This window comes from Lampetra fluviatilis, chromosome 24 (genome assembly GCF_964198595.1).
Source record: "Lampetra fluviatilis chromosome 24, kcLamFluv1.1, whole genome shotgun sequence".
In the NCBI taxonomy this organism is placed as follows: Eukaryota; Metazoa; Chordata; class Hyperoartia; order Petromyzontiformes; family Petromyzontidae; genus Lampetra; species Lampetra fluviatilis.
This window is the reverse complement of record NC_136298.1, coordinates 7,376,097-7,399,846: the sequence shown is the minus strand read 5'-3', so window position 1 is coordinate 7,399,846 and position 23,750 is coordinate 7,376,097. Positions and strand designations below refer to the sequence as shown.

At 46.8% G+C, this 23,750-nt stretch overlaps 1 protein-coding gene across 5 annotated transcripts in view; it reads right to left on the bottom strand.

The window, feature by feature from the left end:
* Nucleotides 1-6,637: 6,637 nt before the first annotated feature.
* The window catches only part of LOC144941106 (phosphatidylinositol 3-kinase regulatory subunit gamma-like), a 146,951-nt gene continuing 129,838 nt past the window's right edge, over nt 6,638-23,750 (bottom strand). For 3 of the 5 annotated variants that reach the window (XM_078867593.1, XM_078867592.1, XM_078867595.1), the window contains 9 exons: nt 20,045-20,159; nt 17,408-17,506; nt 14,394-14,574; nt 12,902-13,027; nt 11,561-11,703; nt 11,139-11,315; nt 10,939-11,013; nt 10,054-10,227; nt 6,638-9,105 (listed from right to left, as the gene is read on the bottom strand). In XM_078867593.1, the coding sequence (XP_078723719.1) occupies nt 8,895-9,105; nt 10,054-10,227; nt 10,939-11,013; nt 11,139-11,315; nt 11,561-11,703; nt 12,902-13,027; nt 14,394-14,574; nt 17,408-17,506; nt 20,045-20,159 (1,301 nt within the window). In that variant the 3' untranslated portion in view covers nt 6,638-8,894. The remainder of the gene's footprint in view (nt 9,106-10,053; nt 10,228-10,938; nt 11,014-11,138; nt 11,316-11,560; nt 11,704-12,901; nt 13,028-14,393; nt 14,575-17,407; nt 17,507-20,044; nt 20,160-23,750) is intronic. The other 2 variants (XM_078867594.1, XM_078867596.1) reach the window with 1 other exon arrangement.

The window sequence follows — 23,750 nt, the reverse complement described above, 5'->3', positions numbered from 1 at the left end:
TCATGAAGTATAATTTTTTTTTTTAAACTGCACAGCGTTTATTTTTGTTTATAAAATCGTATTTCAGTGTTCGCATGTTACGTTAAATAAGCCAACGCGAATAAGCCGTGGAGAGGCCTTGGCCAAAGGGCCTAGTGTACGTTGTCATGTTTTTAAAACGTTTCCTTTTGAAGGTAAACGGTATTACATTTGAACCCATCTCTTACCGTGTATCCCCCCACTCTGTCCAAACACACAACCTCTCTTCTGACGGTCGATAACAAAAAGTACAGTCCAGTACACGTGGAACTCCCCAACAGTGTCCAGTCTATAAAGCACATGCCATCACGTGTTACTGTACACACAACCTATCGTCCTACAGACGGTTTGGGCAAGGGCTGTTAGCGATCACCTATTGAGGTCGTCATGGCACACGAGGGTGCCTTGAGGGTTGTTGTGTGACCAGCACCACGCCCGACCACCTTTGTATCCCCGGTGGTGGTGTTGACACGTTGCATCACGTGGAGTACTCATATCAGACTGGATCGAACAAAGGGGAAGGGCGCAGAACAAGTTCAGATAATTATCGCCACTGATGTTATAGCCGTAACCAGCAATCAATCTAGGGACAAAACAGGTCCCTGCGGGGGGGGGGGGCTGGTAGGAACGAACAAATGAATGGCTATAATAAAATGAAATGGCAGGAGGGTACGATACGAAGCGAGAGTTGGAGGCCTAGTTCTAGGCTTTAGGCCTAGCTGTAGGCTTTAGGCCGCTGTGAGTCAATTTTTAATTTAAATGTTTTAATTAAAAACTATCTCAGGGAATTATAAGGGAATGTTACACTTGTTTAGCCAGGAAAGCCTCACTGAGTCTAAAGGTTTTTGTAGGGTCCTGCCAAGTGTTTGCAGTAGGGGGCGATGTTGCTACACCTAATCGGACATCGGACGGACGGACGATATAATCTATTGTAGGCTGGTTCACTTCGTTCCTACCAGTTAATAGAGATTTCCACAAAGGCTTGGGTGATACCGGGAAGAGGCTTTCTGAAACAAGAAGTTGTCCCGGAAAACCACGCCGTTTGGTGGTCACAAGTTACTTGTGTGATGTCACAAAGATGTCATGCCTGTAGGCCTTTGTTTCTCTAAAAAAGAAAACATCACTTGCGTCAGGATAGCCTGGCGGACGCGACACCACCCAGACGTAGAGCCACGAAACAAGAGCAATTCCTTTTTAAATCCTTTATATTAAGTTCGCTTGCTTACGACCGTGCAAATCTTTCGGTCGTTTTTTTACCGACTTCTCGTGATCCAATCGAGCTGACATTTTGCACACAGACTCGTTATGCGTGACAATTAATGTTCGTGAAATTTTTTTCTCCAAAATTTGACACTTTTTAGGACAAAAATATATTTAATTACCAATTGCTTAATGGTGCAATGCAATCATCTGACCCATAGGTGGCAGCCATCTCAAGCCAGAGGACGAGAGGACTCTAGCCGCCACGCATATAAAGGATATATAGTTAAAAACTTTGTTTTTACGGGTTATACTTGTTTGGGTTCAGCTGATGTCAACCATACCGGGACCTGTCTTTTAAGTCAAAGTGATTTCTTGCTCAAGTGAGCATTGAGGACAGTGGTCATCTTCTGGTCATCTTCTGCTACCATCTCTGAGCCAGGGAGGAGACATTCCACATTCCTATGGTGGGGGGCAGAGTCTATTTCTTAATAAAACATATTTTACAATTTTCTTACTTGGTCCCACCGAGGTTTGAATCCAGATCACATGATTCAGTCCTGAATGCTAAACATTACACCATTGAACCACGCGACTGGGCAGATCATTTAACCTGTATGAAATGTAAACTTCACCCGAGTGACAGCTCACACGTTCACGGGGTGTCCGCTGTGCAATTTCCTTTCACGGGTGAATAGGAAATCACGGTATAAATTTGTGAAGGCGGTTGCGTGCTTTGCTAAATACCCCACGCATCCATCACTGATCTGGCATGGCAGATTGGGAAGAGAAATGAGATCTTGCCGCTGAGAATTCAGGGTCTCCCATGTTTCATGTGACCTTGCACCTCACAGCTCCCACCCGATTATAAATACAAGAATTCATTGATCCATCCATTCCATCCAAAGGCTTTTAAATGCCACGTTAAGAGTTGAAGGCTTGCGTTGTGGCTCATTGTTCCTCCGCGAGGACACTCGGCCTCGCAGGTGGACTCGAGACCAAGATCTGTGGTGTGTGCACTCAATGTCTTAATGCAGTGGGTTCTTAACCTTTAGTGCAGCCTTGCAACCCCTTTGGTTCTGTCGTTAACAAAAATGTTTTGTGAATAAATACGTAGAGTTTGATGAAACAAGTAGTTGTACTTTACGTTCCCGTGCTTAATTTGTGTTTCTATTCCACTGGTCAACAAAAAAAAACATGTTTTTCTGGCCTGGACTTTTGCAGCTGTTTTAGACTAATTTCAGGGTGCCGATTCCAAATCTGATCTCAGATTTGCTCTTATCACATCATTTTTATGCTATCGGCATACCCCATTTTCATTGATTTTACCCGAAATTAACTCTTGTCACTTATGATTGCAAGTTGTTGCGTGTCAGTGACTGCTTTAGTGTTAAAATATGGTGCTGTATTTTTAGGATAGTGTGTTTATAATATCATTTTATGTAGATATCCACATTTATTGAATATTTTTCTTCTGCAGTTTTTATTGAAAATGCAATATTTGATATCTTAAAAACTTGATGTGATAGACAAAAACTGATGCTAGATTTGAAATTAGCACCCCAAAATTACCTTAAAACCGTTGGAATACCTTATGCCAGAAAAAGTGTGTTGACCAGTGTTATTTATTCTTTAAAAAAAAATCGGGCATGTCTCGCACCTCCAGAAAGGGCATCTCACACACCAAGTTGAGAACCACTGTCTTAATGTTTGTGTTCGTTAAAAGGCCATGCCCATGCAACTAGCATCATATCTTTTCACAATATTTTTAAAAAAATGTACATAAGTGAGTTTTTACTAAAAACTGATTATTTTGCTGATAGCAATTGACAAAAAAATGCATTGCTCAGGAGTTACTTTTGCAACACAAACTGAGACGGCTTCTTTTGAATATGGAGCAACAACTAATAATGTGTAGATTACATTCTGCTTTGTTTGGACACGGAGCTGGGACATTTGGAGTACGACATTCTCATTGAACCGCCAATAGATTACCACTTAATTCCAATATCCGTTGTGTTTCAGAAAAAAGTGCAGCCCTGCAATTTCTTGTTCAAGCCACTGCTGGGAGATGTGCCTTCACTGGAGGAGGCTTGCGGAGAAATCCCCTCTCGAGGGAACATGGCCTACTCTTCCACACTGGTTAGACATCTTGGAAGAGGTGGAAGCACCTACACTTTACCCTGATCGTCAGTGGTGCACACATGCATCCTGATAGGTGGACCGATATGTGAGGGGGCTTTTTAAGAAACGTGCCCCTTTATATCAGCGGCCGTGCCAGGAGATTGAACCGGCGACCTTTTGATTGCAATTTCAGTGCACTAACCCATCACACACCATGGCAGCGAATGCACGCGAGTTAAAATGTGGCGGGTTGTCTTCCTTTCTCGGTTGACCTTGCCCCATGCACCGCTGGGGAAAGAGCCATAGCCACCAGTGGGGCCTACCGTGGTTTTACCACGCAGAGCCAAACCGACTGCCAGTTTGCGATGACATCATATGTGTGGGACTGGGGACCCTGCGGTCAATTATTAATGCAATGAGTTCAACCCTCCACGCAACAGATTTTCGTTTCGGTCCCTAATGACTACAGGCGCATGCAATGTGAATTACACTCACGCCTTCAATTCCGCCCAGGTGGGGGGAAGGGGGGGTGTGGAAAAAAATCATACAAAACGAGCAGAGCATTCTGTAAATGAACAAAATATTGTAGTCTTTATTGTTGTTTAAGCAGGTATAGACAATTATTATATCATGTAACGGTTAGAGCACAACAGCATCACGAGAAGGGAAAGCAACAGTAAACGTATAAAGAAAATGGTATGCATGAAGTCACACGCGCTCTCTTAAATATAATTTTTTAAACAGTCTTGCAACCTCTACATCACAAAAACAGAACGAGCCATTAATGCCAGTTTTTTTTAGTGATGCTGTATACCTGCTGAGGTGCGATACAGGGTTCCGAAAGCGGAGGCGGCATTGAAATTTGTAACAAGAAAAGTAAAATTGAAATCAATCCCGAGCTGGTTCTAGTGCACAGCTAAAGGATTTTTTGTTTTACTTTAAAGAGCAAAAACGTAAGAAGAGGACAAAAAGAAACAAAAAAAAATCGTCTGAAAAAAATGTTATCTATTTAACAACGTACCATTTATTAAAAGCAAAAAATCAAGTAATCGAGCAATACAGATGGACTTTGTTTTGCAGAGCACTGCAAGCCACAGCTGTTCTTTGCACTGTACACAAGCGTGAACTTTGCACACAAGCGCGTGCCTTTCTCGCGCAAGGCAACCAAAAGAAAATTACACCTAGGAGACCGCAACTTCAAAAGGAACCCGCCCTCACTCATGCCCTTGCAGTCTCAGTAATAATAACTCAATGGCAGCCAGCCCTCTCTTTGTTTTTCACCGATATGAGCAAGCGTTCAGTTTAACAGGACGTATGGACGAGGCTCCGATGAACCAATCGCAAAAATGCTCGATGCTTGCTCTCAACGCACCGATTGAGGTGTCAGTTGTCGTCGTCAAAAATTACATTTCATTTCGCATCCCGTCCAACACCTACGCTGTCACCGCCCCCCCCCCCCGCTTCAAAAACGCGAGCGTTTCCAGGCCGCGGATAAAGTTGTATCCGTTGACTTAACGCGCTTGTTTGTCACGACATTTTATATATATATTTTTTTAATGTTATTTTATTAACGTTCATTAATGTTAATTAAAAAGAAACATCCCGATTAAGAACGGCACGAGCCCGATACGTCCTGTTAACGGCACTGTGGACACAGGCAAGTGCGTGGGCGCCAAGTGTGCGACAGGGGCGAGCAGCTGGGGCCGTTCCTTCTGCTCCACAGCGCGTGAACACGCTCCTCATTCATCCCGGCTCCTCATTTACCAAGGGTTCAAGCGCCTCAATATTCTATTTGAAAGGCTAAATATGGGAAAACATGGGGGGGGGGGGGGGGCGAGGGGCTAGAGCTTCGGCTAGGTCTACCCCTAACTCCTCGGTCCAAACGACAAGAGGCCATAGCAGTAGCCTCATCGTCAAATAAGCTTGGCGGAATTAGGAGTGCACGTCTGCAACATCATAATGCTTACTGCGCCTTTGTGGGGCCTTGCGTTTTCGACGGCCCGTTCACCTACGAGCGGCTTTACAAAAAAACGCGACAGCCGCGGCACTGGGAAGCGAACGTGGTCTCGTTTTTAGCCCCGGTAATTTTTACGCAAGTTGGGAAAAAATGTCATGCGTAAATGGCTGAACCCGCCTGGCCACGCCGCCTCTTTTAAGCCGTGATTGCATCGAATGAATGAGAGAAAAAAAACAACAACATAAAAGTAACTGTGAATCTCGCGCATTTTATCCCAGTGGCCAGAGGTCCCAGGTAAAAAGCAAAAGATGTACTGGATATCGCGGGCAGTTGCCCGCCAGAGGCTGCCGCAACATTTAGCCGACACCGGCAAATAGGCGCAGAGCCAACGTGGCAACGCGGTTGAGAGTTCGTCGTGAAATGTATTAGCAATCGTTTTGGTTACATTCTGAAATGCTGGGTATTTATTTATTTCAAATTGTAATGCCTTGCTTGATTATAATCATAGATATGAACCCAAGACAAATTTAATTAGTTTCAATGGGGTAATATTTTGGAATCACTGTACCATCAACACATGATTTACAATAAAAACGAACTTTGCTCTAATGTTGAGGACAAATTAATCTCCAGTAAAATTCTGTTTAAAAATACAACTTTGATGTGGTTTAAATAGTTTTTTTATGTTTACAAAACTGATTAGATCCAAACAGTCCAGAAACATCAGCCTTGAGGTCCAGTACATCTGCTAAACGTAAGCGAGTGCGTTTCAAGAGAGGCTTTTACGCTGCCAACAAAAAAAAACAACTTTAATCACCCGCAAGACTCAGAACGGGGAAAGACAAAACAATGTTTTCTGCTACAATACAAAAAAAATGAATAGATGCAAGAGCGTTCATGCAAAGTCACAGTATTGCTAATATCTTATATTTCTGATTGCCCCATAATGCTCTGCTTTTTGTTTTTAACTTTTTTGTTTCTTTTTTTTAGGATTTTTTTTATATTTTAATTTTTTACAAATCTTATATTAAACAAATAAAAAAAACAGAAAAAGTCTTTAATCATCCCCCCCCCCAAGGTACATTCCAGATTTTTCGCCTGCCTCGCAGTGGGAGACAGAACACATTCAAAGCGTTGGGTCCGTGAGTGCGTGCGCGTGAGTGCGTGCACGTGTGTGCGTGCGCGTGTGCCATGTGCCTGGTGCCAGTTTAACAGTTGCTGTGAACACGATGTACAACTGCACGACCCATCCCCTGCTCCCTCCCATCCCACCTCCGCACACCCTCGCTACTCCCTAACACCCACCCCCCCCTCCCGACTTCCCTCCCACCCCAACCCAATCTCTTTCCCTCGCACCCTCTCTCTCTCTGTGCCGATGTCACCTGTGCAAGTATCAATATTAAAATCGCCGTCTTCTTTTATCCTTTGCCATAAATCACCTTGCCAATGGCTGTGCACCAGTGATCCTTTTTTGTAAGCGCTGGGTGCTATAGCAAGCAGATCCTTCATGTCTTTGGAACAGGTTCTGTGTGGCCGAGTGGCTACGGGGGCCCGTTTGCTAAAGCGGGTGCCGTTTTTCTTTTTGGGGTGATGCACGGCATCCAGGAAGTCGCAAAGTCGCGGCTAACACTTTCACTTTTGTTGTTCTGATCATCTCCTCCGCCGTTGTCATCATCGCTGCCACAAGTTCATCTCTTTTTAGATTTCTGTTTTTACCTTATATTATTATTTCTTTTTCTCAAAATCAACAGACGCACCAGAACAGAGAAGAGTGCACTAATAACAAAAAAAAATAAAGCAAAGGTTAACGTATTAAAGGTTAAAGTGATATGGTTCAACTTCACTGTTCCAAGACTCCTTATCTTTAAGGCTGAGAATGGCCATTGAAGGAGTTTTGGAATTGAACAAAATAAACAATGACAACAAATAAAAAAAAACATCAACATACGAAAATACCTAAGAGCCAAGGTAAGCACCACTTAACTTCCTGCAAAAGTCACATTTCAACTAGAACTCAATCATAACTTGAAATGTTTTGCTTGAAGTTAGAGTTTGGCAGGGAAAAAAAAATATACACAATGGCCAAACCTCCCCCCCCCCTAACGCAAAGAGTTAAAGTTCGGTCTTTTAAACGTCCCTAGAGCTCCTCCAAAACGTGAACACGAACCAAGACTAAAAAAAACGATCGCACTCAGTCATTGCACACTAGATGAGTATTTAAGGCTAGCGAATCTAGCACCGAGCTCAGAGCTGAAGAGCAAGTTACGTGTCGCGTACGCGGGGTTTTTCCCGTAGCACTGGCACACGCAAAACTTTTAAACAAATACTGTCGAGTTCTACTCTAACGTCTCTTGATCAGTTTATAAAAAAAAAATGTGAAAAAATATACCAATAAAAAAACGACGACGACGACAAAAGAAAAGTCCTCATAACGACAAACGCAGCAGGCTTCTTACACGTACATGCGGGTTTTAGGGCTGTCTGTGGGGGGGGGGGGAAGCGGTTTAAAAGTATGCCGAAAGCTGTCGGCACAACAAAAAAACGGGAACATCTGAAAAATATTTACAATGAGTTTATCAACCCAGCTCTGCCAGAGTACCGTCTAAAACGCGCTTGTCTCTCGTTTAATTCTACCGAGCATTCAAACACTGCTCATAGCTACAGTACGTCAGAGGTTTGTCATTACAAGAAAACCAAAAATAACGACGCAAAAAACTATAACCGAGAAAAAATGTCTGACCCTCTCCACACTCCACATCCATCTCCGCCATCGCAGACAAACATTTCACAATAAATGCGTCTGTTTCAGTCAAAACTTCTCCGTTTGGGCTCCACTGGATGCACAAGTGCTCTCTGAATCGATGTTGAGACGCAGAAAAAAATATAATGCAAGTGGCCCGTTTTTTAAGTTTAATTTTTTATTATTTTAGTAATAAAAAGAGCTACATGAGATATTATATCGTTGCCTTTTTTTATCCTGCTTTTGCTTGTCCACTTGCTAGTGCCAGTCCTAATCACCCTGCAGAGTGTTCACAAAGCCCAGACACAGGTTGTAAGACAGGATTGTAGCACCATAGGCAAGGCATCTGGAACAATCCAATTGTTTTAAGTCGCACGCTTACCACGACGGGAAGGGTTCCAGACAGAGAGAAATGCGTACGTTGGTTTTGCTTTAACGTTACCGTTACGGTTTTTCTCTCTTTCTCGCATCACGGTGCGCGTCTTACACACGTCGCTTTAGGTCCCACGACAAAACGAGCCCGACCGACTCTCAGCCGCGATCTTCCGAAAGGGGAATCAAAATTCCCAACGCCAATAAATGTTTCGCCTGTCTTTCAAAGCCTTTCTTCTGTGTTTCGCTTGCTTGTGCAAAAAAAAAAAAATTGTACGATTATAAAAAAAAACAACTAAAAAAATGAAAATAATTATCAACAAAGCAAAAGAAACTATGTACAGGCGTGTCATTTCGGAAAGAACACTCGCTGGCTTACTCGGGGAAGGGGGGTCTCCTCCCGTCGCGTGGGGCAAATAGATCATCCGGTGGTCAGCGCGACCCTCTTTTTTTTTTCCTCAAAAAATCCAGCGCACGACCTTTTCACCTGCGCACCGCCGCAGGCTGCTGCGAGGGTTGAGAGTGCACGGGGTGCGCTAGCGTCACGTTCAGCGAGTCGTTGTGCTGCACGAGCGAGGTCTGTTGGTAGTGCAGGACGAGTTCACGCAGCGAGCCGTACAGGTTGTAGGGCTCGGCGAAGCCGTAGCCGGTGGACGTGCTGAAGATCATGCAGTGCTTCACCTCGCTGTCCACGCTGCGCAGGACCAAGCGTGGGCCAAGCGTGGGCCAGCGGTAGAGAGAGATGCCACCGGGGGGGTGGGGGGAAGCACGCCACAAGACAACACGCAACGGAAGACACAGACAACACAACGGGTATAAGTTAAGGATGACGCGCACATCACCGACGTGACACGAGGTTTCATTGCTGCTATCGCAAAAAAAAACCTCTGCTCTACGAAACGATTATCGGATATATAAGCGATGAGGTTATAATTTCTGTAAAGGAGATCAAGGTGTACGCTTGGTAACTCCTCAGACAATCAAACGATCTTTTTGGTTTGTGCCCTCCAACGGGCCGAACTCGAGGATTGTTGTCCTCCTCTAAAAATTACGGCGCAATTGCAAGTAGCTTAGAACAATAAAATAATATGGTGACACACATCTCAAGGAAGCTGTATACAAAGTAGTGGGCATATTTTATAGACAGAGAAGACACAGTCAGTCATAAAGAGAGGAGAAAAAGCAATATCTGTGAGCCTGGGCAGGGAGTTGGACAGCACAAATGGCTGGGGTAAGGGATTTCCAGATTATGCACGGGGTATATCGGAGGAGATTGCGTGACCTACCCCCGGGCTAATGTTGGCATGTAGAAATAAAAAAAATACGCTGTGCGTTTTCCAATAACATCTGGTAACCCAGCAGCATGTGTTTAAAAAGCCTGACTGCCGAGACCAAAAAGGTTCAAACTGGTCCAGTTAACTTGCTTAAACAAACGCAGCTTGATAACATTGGTCTAGATATCCAATAAGCTGACGTACTAAAAAAAAAGTGTATTCATGTGGAGAAAGAACATTTTGCTGAGGTATTCTTTTACAAACGAAAAGTAACGCAATAATCTGTGGCTTGGTGGGTTCATCGAGGGGCCAAGGGCTACGTGTATTAAATGCGCGAGTATGTTTGTGCGCGTGTGCGTGTCACTCACACGACGGAACAGGCATAGAAGCCGTGCTTGCTGCTCTTGCGGATCAGGAAGGTGCCGTTGGCTCGGTCCCTGAGCATGTCCTCGGCCTTCTCGCGGTTGATGTCGGGCACGTACCAGCTTTTCTCATCCTGGTGGGGCAGGTTCTCCTCCTCGTCGATGATCGAGTATGGGCTGCTAAAAGGGCCGCGCACACAACCGGCCTCGGTTAGCAGTGGACGTGCGACGTCACATCCACACGCACGTATGTGTGTGTGCGCGACGTTTGCTTAACACGTAGGCTTTCGCGACCAATGTTATCCATAAGAGGTTTTTTGGGTTATATCGCATAAATAGAAATGTGTCGTTAAACCCGCCACCACCCCACACAGCCAATTAGTAAGCTTTGTTACTAGTACAGCACACCGGTGTGTTGGAGGGTCAACTCACAACATTTACAATTCGAGTACAATGTGTGACGTTTGTTCGTTAACCCATAACACCTAGGTCCTTCCTACCCTGTGTGCTTTGGAACTTCATGTGGTTGCAACACGCTGAGTGACGTCACAACTAATTTTTGGCGAATGGCCGTTGTTGTTCTAGTTCATGTGGTGGAGCGGTTTTGGTTAACGCACTTTGCTTTGGATCCCGTGGCTAACACCAGTACCTAGTGTTATGTGAAAGCACCAGCAATGGGAAGACAGAGGTCCTGGCCAAACTACCCTTTTACCCTGTCATGCACCGTGTCGGCCTTAATGAGACGCTTATTCACGGCACCGACCCGAACCACCTATGCAGACTATTCGCTGGGGATGTCTGCGCCACACACAAGTGGAGCGAAGCAGTGTCTGCATGTGTGCGTGTCGCTGGGCCCTGCAGTGGAGTGGCCGTGGGTGGCGCGACACTCACTCTTCTGTGTTGTCGTTCTTGATGCCGAGCCACTCGTTGATTTTCTTCTGCCGCACTCCTTTGTGCGTGAGCCACCTGTACGGCAAAATACGGACCCGTAAGTACAGCGGTAAGTAAGGGGGGCAGCAGTGCACTTGAGTTATTTTGAGCGAAACTGTCGGGCGTGCAGGTAGCAAGAGTTGGCGTAGCGGCGTACGTACATTAGGTACTGGTCGCGGATCTTTCTGAGCTGGATTAGGTCCGGTTTGATGCTGTTCATCAGCTTGTCGATCTCTCGGTTCTCAGTCGCTTGCTTCTTGAGGTCCTGCTCGAGCCGGAGTTTGCTGTCCCGGATCTCGCTCAGCCGAGACTGCAGCTTCTCGTAGTTGAGCATGATCCTGCGAAGAAGAAACACAACCATACTCGCATGTAAGCGAGCCGTGAACCACATGCGTGGGGGGGGGGACCTAGAGTTTTTAGAAGGGGGTGAGTGGGTGGCTTTCCACAATGGTCTTAGAGGTCATGCCGCATATGGACATGCTGCTTATGAACAGAACACGGCACGCAATAGGAACAAGCTGTAAATGAAAACACGCTGTGTTGCGTGGGATGCCCCCCTACCACCCGTATCCCCGGCGCTCACCTCTCGATCTCCTTCTCGTTGCCCTCCCTCTTGAAGCGCTCTATGTACTCCTTGGTGTAGCGCTCCTGCGTGTGCCGCTGCTCCTCAAATATCTTGATCGTCTCGTTGAACGCCTCGATTGCCGTCCTCTTCATCTGGATCTCCTGTGGAACGGTGTGCGGGGAGAGGGGCAACATTAAACGAATCGCCCACCAAAGCATGAAGCAGCAATGGAGAGTGTGGGGTGTGTGCAGGGTTACTGGCTCAGGTGGCTTGTAGTCCAGGGAAATTCCCTGACTGGACAGTAACTGGAATTGTAAGAAATCCGATGGCAAAACGTAAACGAATGCACAGGATATATAAATATAAAAAAAATATAATAAATTACAGCCCTTTGTGAATTTACCGCTAGAAGAAAGCACATCCACAAACGAGTACTGGTCATTTGACCATATTATCATGCTGGTCAGTGTGGGTTAGTGAAGTGGGGAGGGCTATACCAAGTAGCAGTTCAGATATCACCAGCCACTGATGTTAGCTGTGGCCGGGAATCGAATGTAGGTCACCGGGTCTATAGCACAGTGCCCTGACTGCTGAGCCACCGCTCCACCCCCCAACGTCATATTTACACACACAAAACGCCTGACCACTAAACAAACAAATGCGGGTAAGACAAGCATGCTGTGTGGGGGCTGGGATCCAGGGCTCTCTATTTGCGCTGGACAGGTGTCGTGCGAGTTGGCCAGGTACTGTGGCGAGCCCGGGAGGGTCGAGAGAGCAGCGGCGTATATGGGTACGCACGCCAGGTGCTGCGCACGATTACATGCTGTGGTGATCTGTAGGGAACCTCTGCTGCGTGCCCGTTGAACAGGTGTGCTGTGCGAACGTTCGACAGGTGCACTATGTACTATTCTGTGCGTGTGTATGTGCTCGCGTGTGTGTGTGACCATTGGCACAGTTGGGGCCACAGCTGGTGCATCTGCCAGTCATCCCATGGCACCTGGGTCTGTCCCGTGGCCTACTCTGTCAGCGAGCCTTCGACACTTCACGTGCACCTGGCCTGGCACAGGCGCCGTAGTGACGTCACCGTCACCGAGTGGCGAATGGCTGGGGGTATTGCTATGTGACCGTGTGTACGTGAACACGTGCACACGCGAGTGGCGGTGTGCAGGGGGTTGCCATAGTGTACTACAATCCCGTCGTCCCACATTTGAGTCTCGGAAATGCACATCAGCCACCATCGGCATGTGACGCAGGTCTGTGCTTGCCCTTGTCTGACTCGGCTTGAACTGTTGGGCCACACGGGAACGTTGCTTAAATGTATGGCGTGCGCAGGTGGCTGTGCGGACCGGCGCCGCGTACCTGTGACGTGCGAGTGTACTCCTCGTAGAGCTTGTCGTAATCGTGGCTTTTGTCCTGGTAGTCTTTGTGCAGCTCCTGGAGCTTCTTGCCAACCGCATCTATGTTGTCCTCCTTTACCACCTGGTCCTGTAGTCACGTGCCCAACACAAACAGACCGCAACAAACGTCAAGTTCAGTTTCTCAATTCATTACGTACCACAATTGCAACAACACGCTCGCAGACCATTTAAACCACCGGTCGCTGACTCTCGCAGCGGTCGGAAATGACGCCACGGTTGAGCCACCTCTCCTCTTGTGGGCGGAAGCAATGCGCTGCTGCTGCTGCGCAGGACGAGCTCTGACGGACTTCCCATCGCTCTACGCACGGGGCCTACGCGTGCACTGGGGGGCCGAGGTCAGCAGGAAACTCTGCTCTGGTGCGGCTTGTTTGACAAAGGGGAAGTCACGTCTCAACTGCGGTTTGCACGCGCGGGAGTGTGGGAGCGCAAGGATTCTTATTGCTCGTGCCACGGCGGTGCGAGCGCGAGTCTTGGCGCATGCGTGGGCACGAAAGCTCTTCTCATAATGCACCGTCCGTGCAGACCGGGTGGATTATGACCGGCAGCAATGTAGTAGATTTGAAGAGCTCGCAAGAATAACTAAATAAAAATTGTCTTACGACCCTTCCACCTTATGACTACATTCTGGGCTTTGTGACGGTGTCGTAGAGGTGCATAAATAAGACTGTGGAGTCATTACACTGGGTTTGAAAAGAAATAAAATTGCTGACTACTACAATACCAAAGGCCCAAAACGTCAAACGGCAAAAAAACCCCAGCAATGTTAAAGAGTTGGAACAAAAAAGAGTTAACATATTACATGAAGTATGAAAGGTTCCAAGACCTTTAAAAACACAATGGGACGGAACTCCAAAGTCGATCAGTGCGAGGGATAAGCAGTAAGCCAAGTATTTTGACCTGCAAGTGTGATGATGTCACGCAGTATGGTTAAGAGTGAAAGTCAGTCTGGTAGGCAGTCCTCAAAATGGGTAGAGGAATCAGTTTAACTGAAGTTTACGGGAACAGTAATCACGGTATTAACGATAAAAGAGTGATGAGGAGTGTGTATATTTCTGCATGCTAAGCATGTATGACTTCATATATGTATTCTATATTCTGACTCTGAAGGTAATATCATAATTCTACGAGGTAAAAAATAGTTGGTGTGTGCGGGCGTTTTTGTTTGCTTGCATACGTGTGTGTGTGTATGTGTGAATGTGCCTCAGTCCCCTTCGCGGTAATTGGCACAGTGGGGAGCAAAGGTGTTGCATCTGCCAGTCATCTCGGTCAGTCAAGACATGGCACCTGGGTGTGTCCAGTGAGCTCCTGCCAGCGAGCGTTCGACAGTTCATGTGACCTCGAGGTGCACCTAGCCTGTCATAAGCACCGTGGTGACGCGTGCCACTGCCACTTGGTGGCGGTTGTTGTTGTGCATGTGGCCATGTGTCTGGCACCTGCTGTGACTTGGAGACCGGGTATTGCAGCTTCACGTCGAGCTTGGGGTTGTACTGCGCCAGCGACTCGTGCCTGTAGTGGGTGATGAGCTCCACAACGGAGTTGAACGTGAGCGGCTCCGAGAAGCCGTACTTGGAGTCGCGGTGAAATATTTTGATTAGCTTATTGTTGCCGCCCTTTCTGTGAAGTTTAAAAAGGGAGGTCGGAGAGATAGCGGAGAAGACAGGACAAAAAACGTTAAAAGAGACCGCACCGTTTTAACATGCGACGAGTGCGAGAGTAGAGTAAAAACAGTTGTGATCATGTGCATAATATTCCGAGATGTAATAATTTTAATCACACGTTTTGTTAACCTCAGTCTTAAAGCTCTTATTTCAGGAGATTCCTGCTTTAGGTTGTTTTGTGAACTATTAAGGAACATAATGCAAGTGTTTCACCAGTAAGACGGAATGGCAGTGCGTAAAACCGGCCAGAGAGTTCATGGCGATTTCTTAAGAAGAAGACTCATGGGCTGATATCTGAGCACATTGCATACAACTTTTGTTGGGCCAATCACGAGACCCATTTCACTGATTATGGTTCAAATCCAGAGATGTGCTTACACGTTTGTTTCCATGGTCACGCTATTAAGTATATGGAATAGGCATTGTAACATGTGCTCACGATGCATAGATAATGGGCCCTTTATGTATATATGTTTAAATGATGACTTGAATGAGAATGTGCAATGGTCACGTGTGTACACGTGACCATTGCACATTGCGCGTGTGTGCACAGTGCCACCAACACAATCGCACGATAAGTCTCTTGGATAGGTAACCAAATACAAGAGGGTAAACATTCGGGCTGACAGGCCTCAATTAGAAGGCGTTTCTATATATATACACACAAAGAGCATTGGTGAAAACTAAAAATAGAATGGTCAAAGTATCAAAACGGTATTTGCTTTCAGGTTTTTTTTCTTCAGTTTTTGGAGAAACGGCTGTGATAAAAGCGACTGGAACACGAACGCATGCATCACCGAGACCGTATATTGTGATGGCTTTAATTTGTAAGATGATCCTGGCCTCATTTCATCGTGGCTCCTGTGTCAAGTACTATTAACCAACCGGTTTCTAATCAAAGTGCACACATACAGATGCAAACAAGCACAGACACACGCACACAAAGATCCCCCATATAGTCTTAACAAGCCGTTGGGGCAAGAGCTGTCAGTGAGCCCCTACTTAGGACGACGTAGCGCACGAGGGGGTAGTGTGACCAAGCTCACCCTGGGCCCGCCTTCCGTCTCACCAGTGGCGATGTTTACACACTGCAACAGCTACTCATTTAAGGTTCAGTTGACCTAGGGGAAGCCCAGGAATGGTTCAGATATTTTTCACTGTTGCGAGCAGTAGCCAGGAATAAAACTCAAGCCACCAGGTTCGTAGCGCAGCAGCGTGATAACCGCTACGCTACTGCTCCACCCACAGACACACACAGACAAGCACAGACAGACACACACACTCGCAAGTTGAAGCGCATCCACGTCAGCATGGTGACATCACACGTGGCACAGAGTTTCTCCATTTTGAACCCCATCAACATTGTGCAGATGTTTCCTCTGGAGCAGATATGGCGTGGCATCGCCCGAGGAAACCTGCTCCACTCCTAAACTAATTTTGTTGCAAACGTGGCGAGGGCGCTCGCACGCAAACTAGTTTGGACGCCAGGGCGTTGTTGAGCCACCAGCAAAGTGTCTGCAAAGCATCTGCCAGCCCCGGGGCCATCTTCCCACAGGTTAACTCCACGCTGGCACTGCCACAAAGCTCCTTGTCTGCCCTGCACCTCTCGTCACCTCCTCCCCAAACCCGCCGCCGACTGCTCTCGCTGCTTTCATCTCCTGCAACAGCTCCAATCCCCTTTTCCAACATCTGGAAGGTTTCTTTGGCCCCGGGGGTGACGAAACAGAGAATTAAATAAATATTGGAACACAATAACCAGAGCGGCGTAGAGACAATGCTTGAGATATTACTGGAGCATCTGCCAGGTGAGAGCCTAAGCGTTTAAAAAAAAAACTAATTAAAGGTTAAAGCGGGGGAAAGCCGCAGGGCTCCAACAGCAAGCGTTGCGGTTGACTTTCTTGCGTGCGACAAAAGGCACCGATACAATACCCCAATTGCCTACAGGACACCGAGTTAATTTCTGCACTGTGTGAAATTATTGCCCGATGGAAGGTGCCTCAAGATATATGCTGGGTAACTGCCGCAAAGGAAACCGAGGCACAAGCGCGAGGACGAAAAGCGCACAGAGGAAGAGCACGGTCACGGCGCGGAGCAATGCAGGACGGGAATGAGGGGAGACTTCAAGGGTTAGAGGTTAGGGGGTAAAGGTCAGTTAGCTAGGATTAAGCTCATAGAAAACTGGTAAACGAGAACGAGGGAAAGGCACGCTTTTATTCAGGATGGGTGCGCAATCGCATTGAAATTCGGGCAAAGTGTTAGGAGCCAAATTTTGGGTTGGTAAAGGTGTGGAGGGAGCACAGACATAGGAGGATAGTACCGCGCAACAATGTATTTTGCTACAATGACCTCCCCGTTGCCCACAACGTAGTCCTGCAACAGCCTGTAGTTTAATGAATGGGGGTCACTCATCCAAGTATTTTATCTAGGCACAACCTGGCTTTAGCTTTGGAGATTGGGCGCATTCCGTGTTGACGAGTACGGTCAAATTACAACTGGCGCACCGCGGGAAAGCTCTCATCCAGCAGAAAACTGACAAAAGGGCTGCGCATGGACATGTTTGGCTGCCCGTTAGCGGACTTGGAGAAAATTAAACACCAAAAGCACAGAGGACATTGGGAGGAAACTGAAAGGAAAACGTCACTCAAGCTGTTTGATGCAACAGACAGAGACCTGTGCATTAGTTAGGGTGGTGGTTGTGGTTGGGATCTGTACAAGGCAGGGCCCTCCTGGGAGTTAGGCTGATGGGGGTGATGTTTACGGTGTGACTGTGGCGCGGTGCTGAAGTGTACCTGAGCGTTAGCGTGTAGTCGCCCTGCATTTTGGTGGAGGCATCTCGCACCAGGTAAGTGCCATCGGGAGTGTTCCGCAGTTTCTCGTTCACCTCCTCCCTGCGGGTGTCACGCATGACACGGACACGCGAAGGGAAGAAAAAAGACAAAGATTACATTCACCGTAGGGACCGGCACACACACATGGTTACTTGCGGAAATATGATGGGAATAAGATTGGACACAGTGGGAGGCGAAGTTTGTAAATGATAAGCGAACTTTGGCACCGACGCATCCAAAGCTGTTTTTTTTGGAACAAGTTACAAAATGTTCAGATAATTTTTACCCTTTTCACAACACACACAAATTACAGCCGAAACATAGGGGTGAGAAGATGTCTGTATTTGAGGTAAGTCTTCATCATCACTATCACGATCAGCAGTTCACTGCAGAGATGTTGCGATGAAATCGGCTCACGTGTATAAGCTTTATGGATTGTTGCATCACGAGACCACGAGGTTTGGCAACGGCTTAGGGAGGAGGCCTTCCATCCAGCAGTGGCTAGAGGTAGGTTTCATGGCGCAAATCGTCACGGGACCAAATCACACGTCAGCCTAAGGGAAGGAATTTTGAGAGGGACGCGTGGCCAAGGGTAAAAAGAGCTATAGTCAAGAGGTGAGCGAAAGGGGACAGTTAGCACGTCTGGTTCGTTCTCCTTGGCTGCAGGAGCATGGCACAAAAAGGGCAAGTGCTGCACGTCTGCACTACGATCGGGAGGGGGGGGGGAGATGGGCTCGTTAGCATGCGGCAATCGCATCGATCGGCCGACCTTTGACCCAGCAAGAGCGCGGGGTGAATTGCACTCAATGCAGTCAAAAAGTACTTTAAACGCTCTTGTAGTCAAACAAATCAATAATGATAATAAAACTCTTATAATAATGATACTGTAATATCAGTTAGGATGCTTTTAGACTACAAATTAGCATGCTGTTACAATAATAACGGATGGCAGCGTCTTGCCAATCAACTACCACATGAATGTCTCCCTATGGTCATTCATGGGGGTTGTTAGGCCATTCTTCACCACGCTGCTCAGTGCAGGGTGGTGAAGGGGAGGACCAGGACTGGCTCAGATATCGCTTGCCAATGATGTTATGGATCAAAACTGGGTTCATAGTGCATTGTGCTAATCACTGCACCACCACTCTTCCCACTGACCTTTTATCATTAATTTGTCACATAAACAAAGTAGTTAATTTTTGCCAACAAGCTACAATCAAAAAGTAACTGTACGTTTGCGTTCCGCGTATTATTCATTTACCATGAAAACCGTTCATTCGTTTTCACAGTCGCTGAGCCTGGAGTTCTGTTTTAAACTCGATCATTGACTTGAAAAAAAGGAGCCAATGAACTTCCTCTGAAATAAAACTTGACAGGACTGCGCTGGTGGCAGTGCAAGAAGCACAGAGCGAAAAAACAACTGCGCTAAAAGTAATTTCAGCCCACATCTCTTTTTTAAAACACGCACGTCGAATACAAAAAAGGATAAAGCACAGTTAGTTTCAAAACTATTTTCCTTTAAGCGTTTAGACGCATAAGTAAGCGGTTGCAATGAAGTGACGCAGTAATTGTTTCTTAATCAAGGATTTGCTTATTGTGCCATCAAGATTTTCCACTTGCTCAGTGTTGTCATATGATGGTGTCCACTATTGTCATTACAAACGACAAGTCACTCAAAGCCCAGGGCAACATGGTAGATGAAACGTACTGGCTTCTTGTCTCAATTGAGAATGCTAAGCATGTGTAAACCAGAAAACCTTTTATTTGCGGGTGATGGGAGAAACTTTTATTTCCCCAAACCTTTGCATAACAGCTACTGCACCGTGTCGGCATGTAACGATGTCGGGACACTTTTGGTATTGTGCAACTACTACAGAGAGTAATTTTCTTCTTGGTTCTTTCGGTAAAGTCACGTGACTTTACCGAAAGAACCAAGAAGATGAATCCCTGCAGTCACGAAAGCTTTAAATCGAAAGAGAGTAATCTATTTTGCTAAATGCTAAGAAAAACTCCAAACGTCTTCTCGGTTAAACACCGATGATAATTTCAGCGGGGGAAGAAAACATAACTTTAAAATCTGGCTTGAAAAAAACCCGATTTTTATCTGCACTTGCAATCTTCTTTTTAACAGGGAATGGATGCTGTGAAGGTACTGCGCAGACATTGGTGGGGAGAATGGGGAAATTGTGGTAGAACACTGTGTCCCCAAAATGTCGCAGAAATAGGGGATGCTTAACAGTCGAGCTAATTTTGTAAAATGGAGAATCAAAATAAAAAGCTAGACAACTGAACAGCATGCAAAGCAATCGGGACTTGGAGGCTGTGTCTTCATGCCGCGTGGAAACTTCACACGCAACGCAGTCCCAGTTGAGGACTGTACAGTATTGTACCACTGGATTCCATGTTCTAGTATTAGCTTTTCAGTGGCATATTTTTTTTTACCTTTTTGAGGACACATAACTGTAGGTGGCGTGGTGTATAAACACCACCACCACACACTGGTGTATGAACACCAGTGTGTGGTGGTGTAGTATGGCCGGCGAGTGTGATGGAGGCGGCAGGGGGGGAGCGGAGTGATGCGGGTGCGAAGATGCTCACCTGGAGATGTCGCCCCAGTACCACTCGGCGTCCTGTAGCAAAGTGCTGCTCGTCTCCTTGATGCCGTTGCTGTTTGGCAACGGTGCTGGAGTCTTTGGCGGCTTCGGAGGGAGCGCTGTGTGCGAAATAAGCAGAGACCAAGCACGCAGTACGTTAATCAACAGGAAAACATTGATACAAATGTTATGTTGCAGAAAGAGTTGGTGGTGTGGGCACAAAACATTTTGGAAAGAACACCGATTGGAGGTCACACAAAGTGGAGTAAAATGGTTAGTTGTTGGTCTTGTCATATGCTACATGAACTGGTCAGAATACACCTCTAGTTTCTCGTGATAGGCAAAATGTTTTGGCCACTTTTATGCGAACATAGGCTGCCACCCAATCCCATTAGCGGTATTCACCAGCTGTGGGAATACAGGACAAGCCATGCTTAAACGCACTTTTTTTTTATAACAAGCATCACGCGAAAACACTTTTTGTCGTAAGGTCCACCATAGCGTTTCATTGTACGGCAAAGCATTTCATTCCACTCGGTACCAGTCTTTGAGATGCGCATCTTTTTCACATATCCTGGCCTGTCTGCTTTGTATCAAAACCATCGGTCGGGAGTTGGACTGAAAAAAAAGTCTCATTTTCCTTTCAGACCCCACCACTCCCCCCCCCCAACATCTAACTTTTTTTTTATTTTGGCTCCACTTTATGGAAACTTTAACAGACTTAAGTTTAGCCAAAAGGAAAGGGGGGAATGAAGATAGAAGCTTGGCTAGGGGTCAAGCTGAGTTGAGGCTTCACGACTGCGGCCTTATGCAGGTGCGGTTGAGACTTGCCATTTGATTTACCCATCCAATTATACCTGCCCTGAGTAACGGTTGAGCACTGGGACTCGCTTCTTCTCGTTTGCACTGCAGGATGTCGCACAGGCTTGCAGGCCAGCTTTCAATTACGCTGAAACCGCTGAGTGTCCCTTAATGGATATTGCACCAAAAATTCCTCAAAACGAAACCATAATGAAATGGTTAATTAGGTTGGTCTGGTATTGGAGCGAGACCCAGGGCACATGGGCTGCCGTAAATCGCTGTAACGTCTCGGAAACTTTAATCTGCCCACTCTTTATTCAATGGCCACAACGCAAAAAGAAAGACCTCACCAGTTGCCAACAACATGTAGCATTGAGTGAATTTGGAGAAGGAAACAACAGTTTGCACGCAACTTGCCATCATGTGTCTAGAACGATTATTCAAAGATATACTTTGTTGCACGCACATGCGCATGTGCGTACGATAAAAGGCAACAGCCCAGAAAATGCTTGCTCACGCTGCTGCTGGCAGAACGATCTCCAATAGCTCCACGAAGCCCCCTCTGGAGGGTATTTGGCTTACTCTTTTAAGCAGGCCAGATGTCTTGGAAGAAGCTGTGAGAGTACCCACATTTTAACCTACCGCACACATCCCGCTGATCGACTAACTTGGACGTATCCATTTGTTCTGCCAGGTGGACTGAGGTGGGTGGGGGGGATTTCATAAACTTTCTCATTTTACATACAGTACTGGGTACGGAACTGGACAAAGAAGGGCGGAAAGAAATGGGTGGAGGGGTGGTTGGGGGGGGGAGGACTCTCCACCCATGAACCAGTTGCACAAAAGACGCCTCTTTCTCAACAGAGCTCAAAAGTTTTGGCATGGCGTCCAAGCGCGCCTCTTGGCTTGCGACGGATCCCCCTGCCTGACCCGCTGGCTTTCGTTACGCCGGAACACGTGGTTCTCCTCCGCCGGTCGTCTCGCTTATTTCATTAATTCACGTTCGGCAGCGAAGAGAAGGGAAAAAAGGGCAAAAAGGGCGAAGTCTGCACAAGGGCGGTGCGCGAATGTGGCCAAGCCGCCGCCGAAATTTACAAAACTCCATGTACAGCTTTGCTAAGTGATTAACAATTCTGCGTGTGGTACAGTTTGTACATTTTCCCATTATTATGTAATCTGGCCACGAGCCACTTCCTTTTTTTAGTAAGGTTAAGTATAGAAACAAAATATTTGTATGATGACCTTTCTCAAACCAAACTCTTGCGAGTTTGCATTGCATTTCATCCGTCCATTCACTGGATGTTCATTTGCTCGATTGGTCGTTCACTCGTTAATTCATTCCAATTCATCATTCGTTTCACTTTGCCTGGCCTTGAACACCGCACTTCCCAGGCCAGAGATTCTCGTGGTAACGTTGAAAGCGAAGCGCACCCGAGCTTAGTTCTCACTGCGCCTCGCTACACACTCCACCTTGCACTGCGCCCGTTACTCAGCCAAAGCGCTCACAGAGCCCCCATTCAACGAAGCACACGAGTGATTTTTTTTACATCCCCGCCTCTTTCTTTCCACTGAAGAATCTTTTTCAGGCCACTGACTCACTAAGCCTGTGGTTCCTGGCACCAGCTGAGCGGGATTTATTTATTTATTATTGTAATTTGTCACGCGATGGACTTGCGCAATGTCTACGTGCTGCCATCAGCTTTTTTTTCGTGCACCCACTGCCCCCATTTCTCCTCCCTCATCCGCACACCATAATAAATAACGGTCCAGGGCTTTTGCCACATTAATACCCAACTGCTCAGCAGCACGCACATGACCCAAACGCACGAAGAAATGATCACTGCAACTGGTTCCAAGTTTGTTACGTGTCTTCATAGTTAAAAGGTATTCAGGTAGCACACCACATCTGTTCTAAAAAGTAATGTGTGGTTTACTGATGTCTCCACAGAAGTTAAGGCCAAATGTGTCCTGCATTTTGTAATTTCACATATTAGCAATTCGAGCATGACTTGTGAAATTACTCAAAGAGGGGCACCAAACAAAGTAATTTGAAGGCAGCAAATTCTGTCTCAGGGTGAAGTTATATTAAAGTGGCCTCACTGGAACTCACAAGAAATGGGGGGGAATGACAATGTAGGCCAAGGACTAAGTGCAGCAGGCCATTGCCACGTCTAGCGACGAAAGGCGGCTAACATTCATTCCACTCGATTAACTTGGGTGGGGAGGAGCTCCTCTTCAAGAGGAAGTGGCAGGAGATTAAAAGTTCAAACGACGGCTCCACCCGGAGGTAAATCCTAGGGACTGAGGCCACCGGTGACGTGTCTGGGGTTGTCGGAGAGGCACTAGAGGAGTGCTCGCGCATTGGCCAGACAAGCAGCAGCAGCAGCAGCAGCTAAAATTACGTCTTCGTTAATGGGGCCTCCTGTGAGTTGAGCAATGCCGTGCACTCCCCTCCCTCGCCACCACTGCCCCCCCCCCTCTTTGCCCATAAGAAGCATTTGCCTTCCCGTGTGTGTGCATCCCCTGCGTGTGCCCCTTTGTTTAACGATCCCTGGATATGCTACCAGTGGCCCTGTAAACGAAGCGCTGCCCCATTTGTGCGCTACCGGCTGCCCCTCCCCCACAGCAACTTCCTTCCAGCCGTTAGCCGCCATAGTTTTACTTTAGAATCCTGGTTCCAAGAGGAAAAGTGGGCGAGTGCTGGGCAATGACAAAGGCTGCTATCGAGATGGTTCGGCTCTCTAATCACCCACTGGGCTCAACGATTCCAATGCCCTGGGCCGTAAACTCGCAGATTTTCACTGCAGGCAAGTGATCGCCACACGTGGCTTGCTTTGTTAACGTAAAAATGTAACGAGATTAGTTGTTCACCGCTTCAAAAAACTTTTGTTTTCTTGTTTTGCTTTGTT